Source organism: Panicum virgatum, chromosome 1K (genome assembly GCF_016808335.1).
Source record: "Panicum virgatum strain AP13 chromosome 1K, P.virgatum_v5, whole genome shotgun sequence".
NCBI lineage: Eukaryota > Viridiplantae > Streptophyta > Magnoliopsida > Poales > Poaceae > Panicum > Panicum virgatum.
The window spans coordinates 56,489,697-56,504,409 of NC_053136.1; the positions used below are offsets into that span (position 1 = coordinate 56,489,697).

General features: G+C 50.9%; 3 protein-coding genes and 1 long non-coding RNA gene across 5 annotated transcripts; 1 reads left to right on the forward strand and 3 right to left on the reverse strand.

The window, feature by feature from the left end:
* Window positions 1-1,678: 1,678 nt before the first annotated feature.
* LOC120647089 (uncharacterized protein At2g24330-like) lies at window positions 1,679-3,129 on the reverse strand. Of its 2 annotated transcripts, XM_039923725.1 has the most exons (4): window positions 2,928-3,129; window positions 2,406-2,801; window positions 2,113-2,216; window positions 1,679-1,983 (listed from the first exon to the last, which is right to left on the reverse strand). In XM_039923725.1, exons 2-4 carry the CDS (start codon window positions 2,761-2,763, stop codon window positions 1,834-1,836), a joined length of 612 nt encoding a protein of 203 aa, XP_039779659.1. In that variant the 5' UTR covers window positions 2,764-2,801; window positions 2,928-3,129; the 3' UTR covers window positions 1,679-1,833. The 2 variants fall into 2 exon arrangements, with proteins under 2 accessions (XP_039779659.1, XP_039779653.1); XM_039923719.1 differs by lacking the exon at window positions 2,928-3,129 and having other exon boundaries at window positions 2,406-2,877.
* Window positions 3,130-3,288: 159 nt separating this feature from the next.
* LOC120647081 (eukaryotic initiation factor 4A-III homolog B-like) lies at window positions 3,289-6,458 on the reverse strand. Its single transcript, XM_039923707.1, has 8 exons — window positions 6,074-6,458; window positions 5,703-5,943; window positions 5,532-5,612; window positions 5,069-5,176; window positions 4,871-4,990; window positions 4,619-4,786; window positions 4,391-4,477; window positions 3,289-3,758 (listed from the first exon to the last, which is right to left on the reverse strand). The coding sequence occupies exons 1-8, from the start codon at window positions 6,376-6,378 to the stop codon at window positions 3,645-3,647; spliced, it is 1,224 nt and encodes a 407-aa protein (XP_039779641.1). The 5' UTR covers window positions 6,379-6,458; the 3' UTR covers window positions 3,289-3,644.
* Window positions 6,459-6,747: 289 nt separating this feature from the next.
* On the reverse strand, window positions 6,748-11,921 carry LOC120647076 (inactive leucine-rich repeat receptor-like serine/threonine-protein kinase At1g60630). The gene is made up of 2 exons (XM_039923696.1): window positions 10,186-11,921; window positions 6,748-7,702 (listed from the first exon to the last, which is right to left on the reverse strand). The coding sequence occupies exons 1-2, from the start codon at window positions 11,582-11,584 to the stop codon at window positions 7,023-7,025; spliced, it is 2,079 nt and encodes a 692-aa protein (XP_039779630.1). The 5' UTR covers window positions 11,585-11,921; the 3' UTR covers window positions 6,748-7,022.
* Window positions 11,682-12,407, forward strand: LOC120647105. The gene is made up of 2 exons (XR_005664691.1): window positions 11,682-11,813; window positions 11,918-12,407. It is a non-coding gene; the product is annotated as an uncharacterized LOC120647105 (long non-coding RNA).
* Window positions 12,408-14,713: the final 2,306 nt, after the last annotated feature.

Sequence of the window (14,713 nt, forward strand, 5' to 3'; positions counted from 1 at the left end):
ACAAAGAATGGAAGAGAATTGTCATGTACGCATGTCAAGAGAAAATTGTCGAGAGGATGCAAATCACAGATACGTAAAGTAACACTTGTACACTGAGGCGGTTTTTTTTCTAAAAAAGAGAGAGTGACAGTAGCAAGCAGACAATATCAAAAGTTAGCCACCCATAACAGAGAATTGTAAAGAAGGAAGAAGACGGACTTTGGCACTGTTATGGCGGTTGGGGTGAGACAGGGACCCCCTTTTGTAGAGAGTCATGTTGGTGCTGGAGCGTTTTCTTGTCCTTGGGATCAACTGCAAAGCAAGATGAGTTTGTTTGGTTAGATGGCAGGAGTTTAATTGGTCTAGGGAAGCAAGAAATGAGAGTTTGATGGAGATTACGCACGCGTTCTGGTGAAGCGTACAAAGGCAGCGTAAATGAGCGTAGCTAGAGCAGGGATTACAAGCATGGGCAGCAGCTGAAGAGGTTGCCTCCAGTTGAAATTCCGTCTTCTCGCCCTCCAGAATGCATAAACAAAGAGCAGCAGCTGGGCAATCAAGATTGGAGAGAAGGCAGGCATTAGTAGTATAGGTAGGTGAAGTGATGAATGAATGGCAGCCAATTGAACCGGATCACGGATCGCCTCCCCATGATTAGTACGTTACGTGTGAGCATAAATAAAGTTGTGAGGGGGAATTGGACGGAATACGCGAGCAGCGCAGTTGAGAGATAGAGACCTCGAGGTTGAAGGAGACGAAGGCGAGGTTCCGACCGAAGCGGCGGGGCAGCGGCGCCCCCGATCGGCGGGCGGTGGCTGCCTCCTGACCCTGGTGGAGGCGGCGGCAAGCGGAGGCGCGGAGGCGGGAGTAGACGGCGGAGAAGAAGCCGATGGAGCGATCGGGGGTGGCGGCCATGCGCGCGCTCTCCTCCGGCGGCGGGGCGGCGGCCGTCCCGTCGGCTTTCCACCGAATTTCTGACTGCGAATCCCCGTTTATATCAAAAAAAAAACAAAGCAAAGCATCCCGTGTGTCTCTTTTCACTTGATTTTTCCTTGCTTTTCTATTCTATATACTACTAATTAGGACTAAATATGTACTAATTAGGCAAACCACGACTTCGTGAAAACTCGTGCAAACCATGGTAAAAAAAGTCATCTAAATTCATAAAAAAAATCACACATCTAGATGATATAATGATACACAACCTTTAGACAAAATATTTTAAAAAGTTGTGTATCATCTTATCATCTATATGTGTGATTTTTTGGTGAACTTAGATGATTTTTTTGTTGTGGTTTGCACGGATTTTCATGAAGTTGTGATTTGCACTATATATGTTCTTTTAATTGTTAATCTATTTGCATCGATAATGGCTAATTAGTAGTTGGAATCCATTAGCCATGATTAGTTTAGAATTAGCCTACTAGTAAACGTCGGCCTAAACTTGAGCCCTCCTATCTAGTCGATTCAAACAGACCCTAATAATTATTAAGCAGACAGCTAGTAATTCGGTACTTAGTGCCAACCCACCCACTTGCAATCTATGTAAGCAGAGTTTCTTTTTTATTACTATTATTTTATCATATCATCCATTGGTTGGATCCATGTATCGTTTCGGTTGCTTCAACTGATGCTAGCTTGCGGCAACATTCGCTCTTCCGTTCATTCATTCCATGTAGCTAGCCCTGTCCAAAGTACCTATTATCTCAGGTCTTAATCGTTCGTTCATTCATTCATTAGCCCGAATGGCGAGTGGTAACAATAATCATGTTTACATATCCATCCATCATAGCGAGAGATGCACGCATGACATGCGTTGGTACAAGAGATGAAAGGAACTGCATTGGTTGGACTCGTTCATTCGTCTCCCTCTCCCACATGGAAGCTCAACCGCGAGTGCGTCCTCTTGAGCAGCTGCTGCTGCTGCTTCCTGGTAGTGGTAGCCGCATCATTGTTGTTGCTGCTGCCGCCGCCGCTGCCGCCGTCACCACTATCGGGATCATACTTCTGCTTAGGTGCAGCACAAGAACAAAATAAATACTAGTTATTATATACGTAGAACATGCTATATATTTTCATTTGAATATAATCAAGCAAGCAAATACTGTCTGTCTGATGCATACTAGGCAGCTATACCTCGATGAGCTTCTGCAAGTTGTGGTGGCTTCCCCTGAAGCTGCCAATCTTTGCCTTGCGTTCGGTTCGGAGGCGATCCAGATGCTGCTGGTCCCGCGCATCCACTGCACGAGTATATTTTATATATATGATGAATGAACAAGCAAGAGAAATCATCAATAACCAATCCATGACCATGATCCATATATCCATCACCGCACCTTATATTACGTACTACCAACGAACGACATAATAATGGAAATGGAAACAAACAATGAAGATCGAATTGGATGAGCGATCGAGCAGCAGCTTACAGCTTCTCCGGAATCTGGCCAAGGCTGCGAGCACCAGGGTGGCCATGGCGGGTATGGCGACGGCAGGCAGCAGCAGCTTGAGCTTGCAGCAGCTGAAGCCACGCCTTGTGGCCTTCCACAGGCCGTACACCACCGCCACCACCTCGAGGTTCATGGAGGTGACGGCGATCCTGCGGCGCACGGTGTGGCGCCTCTCCATGCGGGCCCTGACGGCGGCCTCCTCCTCGGCGATGCCGCGCAGCCGCCGCTCCACCTCCGACGCATGGCCGTCGCCCAGATTCCACCAGACGCCCGACGAGGATCGAGCCAGGCCCCCCCTCGGCGTCCCAACATCACTACCCATCGATGATCGATCCATCTTGGAGTTGCTTGCCTGCCTGTCTGCCTTTCTTGTTCCTGATGACAAAATAAAAGAGAGAGCGAACGAGCGATTAGTGTGGTGGGGAAGACAGTTTCGCATCACCAAATTCAATTAATATTCTTTTTCCAACAAACAAAAAAAAAATCAGCCACTGAACGAACCTGCTGCCTGGTCTCCTCGATCTCCTCACCGACCAGCCAGGCCATGCCAGCACAAGCGAACTGGGCAGCACGTCGCTACTGGTTCCAACCAAATTTGTCAAACTGCCAGGCAATCAAGTCACACAATCCCCCAACAACAAGCAAACATACACCACTCCGGCACACATACAACAAGTCACGAATTCAGATATGTTTTCTCTCAACACTCGTTCAACGAGAAACGGCCCCACACCGAGAGTCCTCACTTTGCCATGCTTACCTTTACCTGCCAAATGCTCACAAGCAAAACTTTAACGCTTCATCAGACCTAACAATGATATTCTTTCCAGTTTCCACACACAGGAGAAGCTGCTGCAACCAGTCAAATCAATAACATCATAATAAACCACACCAATTCATCAGATTCAGATACACTAAACGCGAATCCAACATCAAATCCAATTGCCTCACTAAAACCAAAACCTGATCGACACAAGTCTCGTGTCCCAACCACAAATGCAGTAACAAGTTACATGAGCTGGAGCAAGCTAAAATATATACAGTTCATGCCATGATCAATACAGAAACAAATCTCTGCTCCACTCCACTCCACTTAGAAAGCCCCTCGTCCAGTTTACAGCCACACCAAACTTTCACCAATATCCAGGAACTCAGCCAAACAAACCCTGTCAAGCCATGATGAGAAAGAAACACAACACAACTCTCCCAGTCATCTGCTCAAATAAGATCAGCAACATTCATTGGCATCTCATCAATCTGTGTGCTGTAATACTGTTCTATGTCTCTCAGTATGCGGATGTCATCCTTGCGCACGAAATTGATCGCCACACCCTGAAACACCACACAAACAGTGCTTCTCGTCATTGCAATTTGCAAATCAACTCACTGTTATACACACATACACATACAAAAGCACTAAAACTGAGTTCGCAATCAAACAAGTATTAGCCACAGGATTGCAATTAGAGGACTAGCAGACTCCTGCTATTAATAAATCTAGATGATACATTTCACCTTCCCATAGCCAGCATGCACTGGCAGCTATGTATTCCGCTTTGTCATGCGCGTAACCAAACCAAAATGTGCATTTCAGATGAAAGAGAAAACACTCAATTCAGATATGTGACATCTACCTTGTCGATTTCCTCTACAGTGTAGAAGGGGGAAAATGCGATGTATTCCACACAGATAAGCAAGACTCGAGGAGGGAGGGGGGGGGGGGGCGCTGCCATATACTGAACTGAATGCCAAACATATGAAAACATTTTATTTGTAATCACGTGTATACCAGCTGTTAACTTGTTGGATTGGTTCGGTTAATCATAACAACATCAAATCTACCAACATAGCCATAAAAGCACCCTGGAAACCAAACTCTGCCATGAAGTTGTCCACTGGTCTAGGAGGTGGGGTACTAGTACAGAATATAAAAGATGCCAAAATTGGTGGCAAATTCATGTTACCTTGCGCCCAAAACGACCAGAACGACCAATGCGATGGATGTAAAGTTCACGGTTATTTGGGAGATCATAATTTATGACAAGAGAAACCTGAAAATGGAAACAATTCAGCCTATTACCCCCAAGCATTAATGCATAATTCGACCACTTATAGCAGCAGGATGCATTATATCAGGCAACACAACAACAGTACAAAACGTCTAAATAAGAAAAAAAGTTCGCAAAACTTGCCTGCTGAACATCCAGTCCTCGAGCCCAAACATCCGTAGTGATTAGCACACGAGTTGCGCCAGACCTGAACTCAGTCATAATGGCATCCCTTTCCTGCTGGGGCATGTCGCCATGCATAGCTGATACCGTGAAGTTATTGGTCCGCATTCTTTCAGTAAGCCAATCCACCTGGACCAAAAGACAACTTCGCTTAATCCAAACCATCGATCATAGCAAGTGACCATAGTTTTTTTTAAGCCCATCGCAAGTTACCTTTCTCTTAGTATTGCAGAAAATGACAGCTTGGGTGATGGTCAATGTATCATAAAGATCACACAAAGTATCAAACTTCCATTCCTCTTTCTCAACAGCAACAAAGAATTGTTTGATGCCCTAAAAACATAACATAAAAATATGTAGTTGCCAAAAGGGCACCAAATTGATAGAAGCAAAACTAGCATTGGTATTTACCTCCAGGGTCAACTCATCACGCTTCACAAGGATCCTAACTGGTTCGGTCATGAACTTGCTAGTCATCTCCAGAATCTCATGAGGAAGGGTGGCAGATATCAAAACCACCTAGTTAACGGATACCAAATACACGACCACATCAGTTCAAGTAAAAGCCTATATTATTTCTTATCATCAAAAACAGGGTTGACAAAAGGTACTCATTTTCTCATAGTTTGTTCATTCAGCAATGTGGCAAATGCTCAAGATGTAATAAAATAACAGGAACCGAGCAAATAATCAGTATATATTTGCACAGCTGGGGATGCACTAATCATGAAAACAGAGACAAGATAAGCTTTAGGCACATGAGACTGGGGTTAATAGGAAGGAAATTTGAAACACTTATTATGGCAGATTGGATAATCATAAACCATGGATTTGATGACATATTTGCCAGCAGGGCATAAGGTCTGAGAGTAACCTGGAGTTCTGGTGGGAGATATCTGTAGACATCATAAATCTGATCCTTAAAGCCTCTGCTCAACATCTCATCAGCTTCATCCTGCATGATGGAAGGAATTAGCCTTGCATACCTTGAGGAGATGATTGATGCAAGGTGGGGTTGGGCAAGAAAACAAGAGCGTGAAGCAACCAGAACTAGAAGCTTGATGGCTCTTGTTCGCAGGGTCCTTCTCTTGATCATATCACAGACTCTGCCTGGAGTTCCTGAGACAACATGCACTCCGTAGTCGAGCCTCCTGATATCCTCGCCGATACTTTTTCCACCAATGCAAGCATGCACTTGGATGTTGAGGTAGTCACCAATAGCCAGCAGAACTCTCTCCGTCTGTGAAGCAAGCTCCCTAGTAGGTGAGAGGATCAAAGCCTGCACCCTGTGGAACATAACAGGAAAACAAACAAACTAGGGTTATGTCATGTCCACCCTCCCTCTCGTTCATACATCAACACAATGGATCATGGATGAGTAAGGAAGGAAGGAAGGAAGGAAGGAGGTTAATTAACTCGCGTACGGCGGTGTCTACGATCTGGCAGACGGTGAGGGAGATCATGGATGTCTTTCCGGTGCCGGACTGGGCCTGCGCGATGACGTCACGGCCGGTGATGATGGGGAGGACGGCGCGCTGCTGGATGGCGGAGGGCTTCTCGAAGCCGAAGCCGTAGATGCCGCGGAGGAGGTCGTCCTTGATTCCCATCTGGTCGAAGGCGCCGACGACCTCGACCCCCGGGGAGGTCTCGAAGGTGAGGTTGTCGTCGTCCATGCTGCGGGCGGCGCCGGGGCCGCGGCGGGAGGTGGTGGGCGCCGACATGGGTGGAAGGAACCCTAAAGCTGCTTCTGCTTCTGCTTCTGCTTCTGGGTTCTGGGGGAGGTGGAGGACCTCGAGGTTGGGGACGACGAGACTAGACCAGGCAGGCTGGGCTGGGCCCGGGACGAGCGGACGACCTCTTCAAAAGTTGGAGTTGTTATCGAGGACCGAGCCCATTACCGGCCCGTTGGGCTCGTTCCGGCTGGGCTGAGCTGGTCTTGCTTACAAGGCTGAAAGTAAACACTCCACATAGTAATCAGCAGCGAGTTTTGCTCAAAAAAAAAAGAGTACAGTATAGTAATCAGCATGTGCTGAAAGTAAAATCCAAGTCTTTTCATCAAAAAAAATAACTAAATAATCAAAGACAATGAATGAATGAAAAGGAAAACAAAGGAGCTGCTGGACTGGAAGCACCAATCTTTGCTCTGCTCTGCTTGCCTTTTTGTAGATCTTTGATCTGAATATCTGATGGAAAAAGAAACAGCTAGCTAGCGTCACAGTTCGGAAACGAAGATTTTACACTTGACAGCAAGCAAACCCAATGCAATTACACTCTGAAATCTCATCAATCCCTGTCCTATATATGGCTGCTTGTCCTAGCCTAGAACAATTACACGCTGCTACTGCGGCTGCTGACCGTGACAGTCTCAGCGCTCGCTAGGGCTGTCCGTGGGCTGCTGCTGATCCCGCGGCACGCCTCCCAGCATGGCGTCGGACCACCGCGCCGGGGAGCGGTCGCTGCTGTTGGAGGAGGACATGGCCTCGGCCCTGGCCTCCCTGACCATCCGGAGCACCTCGGCCGTGGTGGGGCGCCTGGCCGGGTCCGCGGCCACGCACGCCGCCGCGATGGCGACCAGCGCCGTGAGCTTGTCGTCAGCGGCGGCGGAGACGGAAGAGGAGTCGGTGGTGTCCCTCTCCCGTTCCTCCTCGCGCACCGCGCGCACCCAGCTGGGGATGTCGTCGCCGTGCAGCTCCACGAGGTCCTGGAACGGCGTCCGCCCCGTGAGGAGCTCCAGGAGGAGCACCCCGAAGCTGTAGACGTCGGAGGCCGGCGTGAAGCAGGCGCCGCAGCTGCGCACCTCGGGCGCGCGGTAAGAGACGTCGATTGGGGAGTGCTGCGCGGTGGAGGGGAGCAGCGTCGGCACCAGGCCGTAGTCGGCGAGGCAGGACTCGAAGTCGGGGCCGAGGAGGACGTTGGAGGGCTTGAGGTTGCCGTGCACGATGCTCCACTGGTGGAGGTGCAGCAGCCCCGCCGCGACGTCCTCGCCGATCTTCAGGCACGACGTCCAGTGCAGCGGCTTCCCCTTGCTGGACGCCCCCCGAGACCCTGCGCGTGCCCGTGCCCGTGCCATTAATTGAGGATATTGATCATACTCCGAACAATAGTACTAGTATGTAATTGGTTGGACATAACTAATTAATTAATGTCTCATGTCTTATCGCCTCGCTCTACTTTGGGCCAGTCTCAGCGGGAGTTTTATGGGCACAGTTATCTAGACTGAGAATTAGATAACTGTGCCAGATGAGTTTCATGGTGATAAAACTATTCTCACATCCCATGAAACTCTATCATTATCTACTCTTGTCATGTCAGTAGAATTGATAATATTTAATATCATGAAATCCTCCATGAAACTCTCATTGAGACCGGAGCCCGTCTCGATGAAGATTTCATGAGAATTTCATGCACATTAAATAGAGTGTCATGTCACCATTTTAGATGATGTGGTACTGATTTTCATGGAACCCATTCATGCAAAAAGTTTTATAATTAAATTTCATGTAGTATTTTGAAATATTAAGATTCTCTTTCAAAAAATTTACCACTAAACATCTAAACACACCCACCCTAAGTATCTAATTGACTCAGCACTCACAAGTCACATGAACCAGAACCACCCATGTTCATGCACTGTGGGTTCTGACTCTCTGTTTCTTTGTTTGATTGTTTGTTAATCAGTCAGTCAGATCAGACCTGAGACCTCCCCGTTTGTATTTTCTTTTTTTCCTTTTTCATAATATGTTTTATCTCGACAAGTGCTTAGTACGTACTAGTAAAGAATGCAGTTAGCCAGGGCTTTCTCTGCCTAGAATTTTCTTAATAAAAAGGGGGGAGTTTCATTCAAAATTCATCACCGTCATCAAAGTATATTACTCCAAGTGCTTTTACTGCACCAGTTACTAAATATGAGAAGGGACTCGCGGATTTTAACAGGTTAAGCTTAGCCTACCCAGCTAAGGCTGTGGTTAGTTCCGTTTTCCAAAAAAATTGAAAACAGAATCTTGGCATTTAGAAGTACTAAATGAAATCTATTTATAAAACTTTTTACACGGATGGTTCTAAATCGCGAAACGAATCTAACGAGCCTAATTAATCCATCATTAGAGATGATTTACTGTAGCACAACGTTGTCCAATCATGGCCTAATTAGGCTTAAAAAATTCGTCTCGAAATTACACCCGGGAGTTGTGGAATGGGTTTTGTCAGTTATCCACACTTAAGACTTCTAATTAGTGGTCAAACGTTTGAATTTTTTTGGAATTTTAAGGGAACTAAACACGGCCTAATAGGAATCTACTGCTGCAGTATGCAAATGTACAGAAAGACTGTACCCAGAAAGAAAAATGTCCCAGATGCACATGGTCTCTCTTAGAGCAGAGCACCAGCTCAGTAGTTGTGCCATCTGTGATGTGAATCCAGTACTAGGGATTGCAATGCTGCATCGGCTTCATGGCTTGCATGCATGGAGGAGTAACTAGGTAGCAGGGTTCTGCTTCTCCATGTCAGTCACTCACATGCATGCCTGGCTGCCTTCCTTCGAGTCCAATCCAACCCTTTGCTCGTACTGGTACTGCGACTAGTAAGTAGATCAGATGCCAATTCATTTCTAGGTTTTAATTAAGGCTTGGATTAGTAGAGACTAATTGGCAGCATAAGGTGATGCAACTAAATTTGTCATGAAAGATGGGTTCATCATTTTGTTCGGATGGCTGTGGCCGGTGCTGATTTGTTGTGAGAAAAAAATATTACTAGTTGGCTGGTGGCTGGTGCTAATTTAGTGTGAAAAAAGCACCGCTAATTGTTGCCACTAGAATAGAGTGTTTCTGTTTGAAACAGCAATTATGTATATGTATATTATTAACCAAATTAACTAAGTGCTTATATTTAGGGAGGGGGTGGTGGTGGTGTCGTCCTAGCCAGTGTATGTGTATGTATGTAACTTTAAGGTGAAGGTCTGAATGATGGAGCATAGGCATGCATGTATGTTCAGGGCCTGTTTAGTTCGTTTTAGCTGTAAACGCAAAAAAAAATTTGCGTGGAAATCTTGCCAATTTGAAATACTAAATAAAGTCTATTTACAAAACTTTTTGCACAGATGGGTTGTAAATCGCGAGACGAATCTAATGATGCTAATTAATCTATAATTAAATAATAATTAGCGAATGATTACTGTAGTATCAATGTTGCAAATTATGGATTAAGTAGGCTCATTAGATTCGTCTCGCGATTTACAGCACAACCATGCAAAAAGTTTTATAAATAGACTTCATTTAGTACTTCAAATTAGTAAGATTCCTTTTCACTTACTTTTTTGTGTTTACAGGTGCGAACTGTTACAGGGCCTCAGCCTGCCAAAGCCAAACAGCAACAAAGTGGGTGGCAGATCGGCCATGGCCTTGCTTTATTAACTCTCCGTACGTCGTCTTTCTCCCTCCGTCGTCACTCAAATGAAATCCATGGCAATGGCATGCAAAAATGAATGCAGGAGGCATGGGGATGGCAAGCAGATGAGAGAGTGAGTGGCTGACCGTGCACCAGGGAGAAGAGGCTGCCGTTGGGGTAGTAGTCGTAGACCAGCAGGCGCTCCTCCTTGGCCTGGAAGTATGCCCGCAGCGCCACCGCGTTGGGGTGGCGCACCCGCCCCAGCTCCTCCGCGCGCCGCCCGAACTCCGCCGCGCCCGCCGCCGAGGGCTCGCGCATCCGCTTCACCGTCACGATGAAGCCCGTCTCCATGACCGCCTTGTAGGTGCTGCCCACCTCGCCGCGCCCCAGCGTCTCGGCCGACGCGCGCAGCAGCTCCTCCAGGCTGTACATCTCCGCCACGCCCACGCCGCCGCAGAACACCAGCTTCCCGATGCCCTCCCGCTCCCAAGAGAACTGCTGCTGCGTCTCCCCCGCCGCCGACGCACATCTTGCTGCTGCTGCCAAGCCCCGCGACGCCGCCACCGCCTGCTGCTCCTCCCCCACCACCTGCTGCTCCTCCCCCACCACCTTGTCCACATCGCCCGCCACGCGCTTGCTCCTCCAGCGCCGCGACGCCATAAGCAGCGCCGCCGCCACCAGGATGCCCAGCACCACCAACCCCGCCACCGTGGCACCGGCCACGATGCCCGCCTTCTTCTTGCCGCGCCGCCGGCTCTCCAACGCCGCCGCGGGGGCGCCCACGGGAGCCAGCAGCAGGCACCGGACGCCCAGCGGGGGCCCGCACAGCCCGGCATTGCCCAGGAAAGACGAGGCATTGAACCTGCTGGCCAGCGCGGGCGGGATCTCCCCCGACAGGCGGTTGCCCGACACGTTGAGCGCCCTGAGCGTCGGCTGCGCCAGCGCCGGGACGGCGCCGCTGAGCAGGTTCCGGTCAAGCAGGAGCGACGTCAGGCGGGGCACGCCGGCGAGGGAGCCTGGGATCTCGCCCGTCAGGCGGTTGCCGGAGAGCACGATGACGGTGGCGCGGTGCAGCTGCGCCAGGGTGGCGGGGACGCGGCCCTGGAGGCGGTTATCGGCGAGGTAGAGGACTTTGAGGTTCCGGGGGAGGGCGTCCGGGATGGGGCCCGTCAGGGCATTGGACTTGAGGCTGAGGACGCGCAGCTCGGCGAGCGGCGCGAGGAGCGCGGCGGTGAGGGACCCGCTGAGGTTGAGGCCCTCCAGGACGAGCTTGGTGACGCGCCCGGCGGGGCCGCACTGCCGGACGCCGGGCCAGGCGGAGCACAAGGAGGGCGCCGTGTCGGGGCGCCAGGGGAGGCGGTCGGAGCGGTCCAGGGAGGACTTGAGGGTGAGCAGGGCGTCGGCGTCGGCGTCGGCGGCATGGGCGGCGGCTAATAATAGGTGCAGGTGGAGCAGGAGGAGGAAGCATGGCCAGGCCGAGGCGGCGGCGGCTCCTCTGGGGAAGCGAGGCGGCAGCCACAGCATGGGGACTGCAAGCAATTGCATGCTGATGGACGGTGGTGTGGGCTTGATTTAGCAATGGCGATGGGCGGGCGGCATTAAGGCTGGCTGGCTGGCTGGCTGTTGAGGAGGGAGGGAGGGAGCGAGCCGCAAGCTGGAAAGGAAAGGAAATGAGGGAGGGCAAAGGGGGACGACTTTAAATGCTCTGCTCACGGGGGGTTGATGAACGAACAAGGGCCTGAAGCTGTGAAGCACAACAAGTCCTGAGCACGAGGTAGACGAAGACCTACGCCTCACATTCATGAATTGAATTAATTGATTAGTGCAACCACCGTTGCTGCAACCTCAGGCTCATGCTCAATGCCTCTATTGCTCTAGTGCTCATCTCATCTCCATCAGCAGCAGCAGCAGCAATCGATCCCTGACACATTCAAGTCACGACCAAGCAACGCATCGCATGGAGATGGAGACTGACTACAGATTGCCGGAGGCAGCTGGCAGCAGCACAAGGGCTGATGATGATGAACTGGAGTCATCATGTTTTTAACCCTGCAAATTAGTAGTAAAGGGAAAGTAGTAGGGGTAGTTAAAACAAAGGCAAAGGAAAAGCTGCGAGCGGCCGGAGATTAGCTGCTGGTGCTGGGTTAGGACCAAGAACAAGAGATTCTTACCCAAAAAAAACAGAGAGATTCTTGTCTTGGGCCATGTTTAGGTGCGAAAACTTTTGGGTGTAAAATACTGTAGCATTTTTGTTTGTATTTGGTAATTATTATTTCGTCATGGGTTAATTAGGCTCAAAAGTTTCGTCTCGCAAATTATAGACAGATTGTGTAATTTATTATTTCGTTTAGTTACATTTAATACTTCAGTCATGTGTTGAAACATTTGATGTGATGAGAAATCTTGTAAAGTTTTGGAATTTTAAAGGCAACTAAACAAGACCTTGGCCCGTGTTTAGATGCAAAAATCAAAATTTCAAAAAAAAAATCCGGCACCTGCATGGAGACTTAAATTTAGACGAAATAAAAAACGCATTGCGACTGCGGTCTGTAAATGGCGAGACGAATCTAATGAACCTAATTAGGCTATAATTAGATGCTAAATTGATACAGTAATGTTATAGTAAATAACCTCTAATGACGGATTAATTAGTCTCATTAGGTTCATCTCGCGATTTACAGACGAGTTTTGTAATTATTTTTGTGATTAGTCTGTTGTGGGGATTTTTAGGGGTACCCACAGCCGGGTGGCGGAGCGCACCCGCCTATTCCCAGTGAGGGAGTACTCGGGGAAGTACTAGGCGATGGGGCTGGATCTTCGCTGAGACAAGGACTCAAGAACACTCGATTTAGAGTGGTTCGGGCCGCCGGAGCGTAATACCCTACGTCCACTGGGAGATGTATTGTCTTGGTTGTGTGAATGAACCTATCCTCTGCTGGCCTTGGCTCTTGCCCAGCCTGAGGTTTTCTAGCGGCGCTCCCTCCTTTTATAGATCAAGGGGGAGCGGATACATAGGACGTCGATGCCCCGACAGGTGGGCCCAACGTGAATGCGGCTACAGTGGTAGCGAATCTTTCCTTCGATATGCGTACTGCTGCTCTCCTGTCACAGGGGTCTTCTCTTGTTCCGTCAGCTAGGTGCCCGTTGGAGTAGCGTAGCTTGCGGCGTGGCCTGCTGAGGCTATTATGTAGCGTCATAATGGGTGAAGCCGAGCCGTCGTATCCGACTGTTACGGCAGACTGGCAGACGCGGCATGGGCGGCGCCATCGGCTCCACTGCCTTGGTAATACGCGATCAATAGTGCCCCCTGGTCAGTCAAACGCCTCGGCTTCCACTATATCAAAGTGGATGTCCACCTACTGCAATGAATGCGAAGGTAGGTGGACCTCAATATGGAGACCAAGGACTTCATACACGTGTCGGCCCCGGACCGCCCTGAGGCGGGGCGTCCAAACTTTCCCTTCGAGAGGGGTCCGGTTGCTATCCAGGACCCTATGAGGGGTCCGGGACCCCGCGGGGGTCTGGATTCCTTGGGAGGTCCGGAGCCCTGGCTGCTTGCGCTTGAGCGCCTGTTTTTCCTGGGACACGTGGCGTTCCCAGACCTTCCCCGGCCGCGGAACAGGTCCGGACCTTTGTCGGGAGGACAGGACTTCGGACTGCAGGGGTCCGGCTGTTTGGTTGTAGTCAAGGATGACTACTAAGGCTCTTGCCTAGTCACAGCAAGAGGGGGTACCCCAGTCCTGGGGTACCGACAGTGGCCCCCGGGCCCACCTCGGGAGAGGTATGAACCCGCGGGTGGGGCCACCACCGTGATGTGTTCCGACGCAACTTGATTGCGTTGGTGTGCTCTTGGAGAGAGTGGGCATCCCGGACCCCTGAGGCCGGTATGATTGTTGCCTGGTTTAGGTACTAGAGTGCTCTCCACGGGGCGACGAAGGTGTAGGCTTAGGGTACAGAACCAAGCTAAGCGGCTACACGGACTTCGGATCGCTCAGGGGGTAGCACTACTTCCCGGACCCGGCTTTTGTCGACCGTCTCCGCCGGAGCGGGCCACCGGAGTGGACTTGGAGCGACCGGGGCGAGCGGTCTCCGCCGGAGCGGGCCACCGGAGTGGACTTGGAGCGACCGTGGCGAGCGGTCTCCGCCGGAGCGGGCCACCGGAGTGGACTTGGAGCGACCGTGGCGAGCGGTCTCCGCCGGAGCGGGCCACCGGAGTGGACTTGGAACGACCGTGGCGAGCGGTCTCCGCCGGAGCGGGCCACCGGAGTGGACTTGGAGCGACCGTGGCGAGCGGTCTCCGCCGGAGCGGGCCACCGGAGTGGACTTGGAGCGACCGTGGCGAGCGGTCTCCGCCGGAGCGGGCCACCGGAGTGGACTTGGAACGACCGTGGCGAGCGGTCTCCGCCGGAGCGGGCCACCGGAGTGGACTTGGAGCGACCGTGGCGAGCGGTCTCCGCCGGAGCGGGCCACCGGAGTGGACTTGGAGCGACCGTGGCGAGCGGTCTCCGCCGGAGCGGGCCACCGGAGTGGACTTGGAGCGACCGTGGCGAGCGGTCTCCGCCGGAGCGGGCCACCGGAGTGGACTTGGAGCGACCGTGGCGAGCGGTCTCCGCCGGAGCGGGCCACCGGAGTGGACTTGGAGCGACCGTGGCGAGCGGTCTCCGCCGGAGCGGG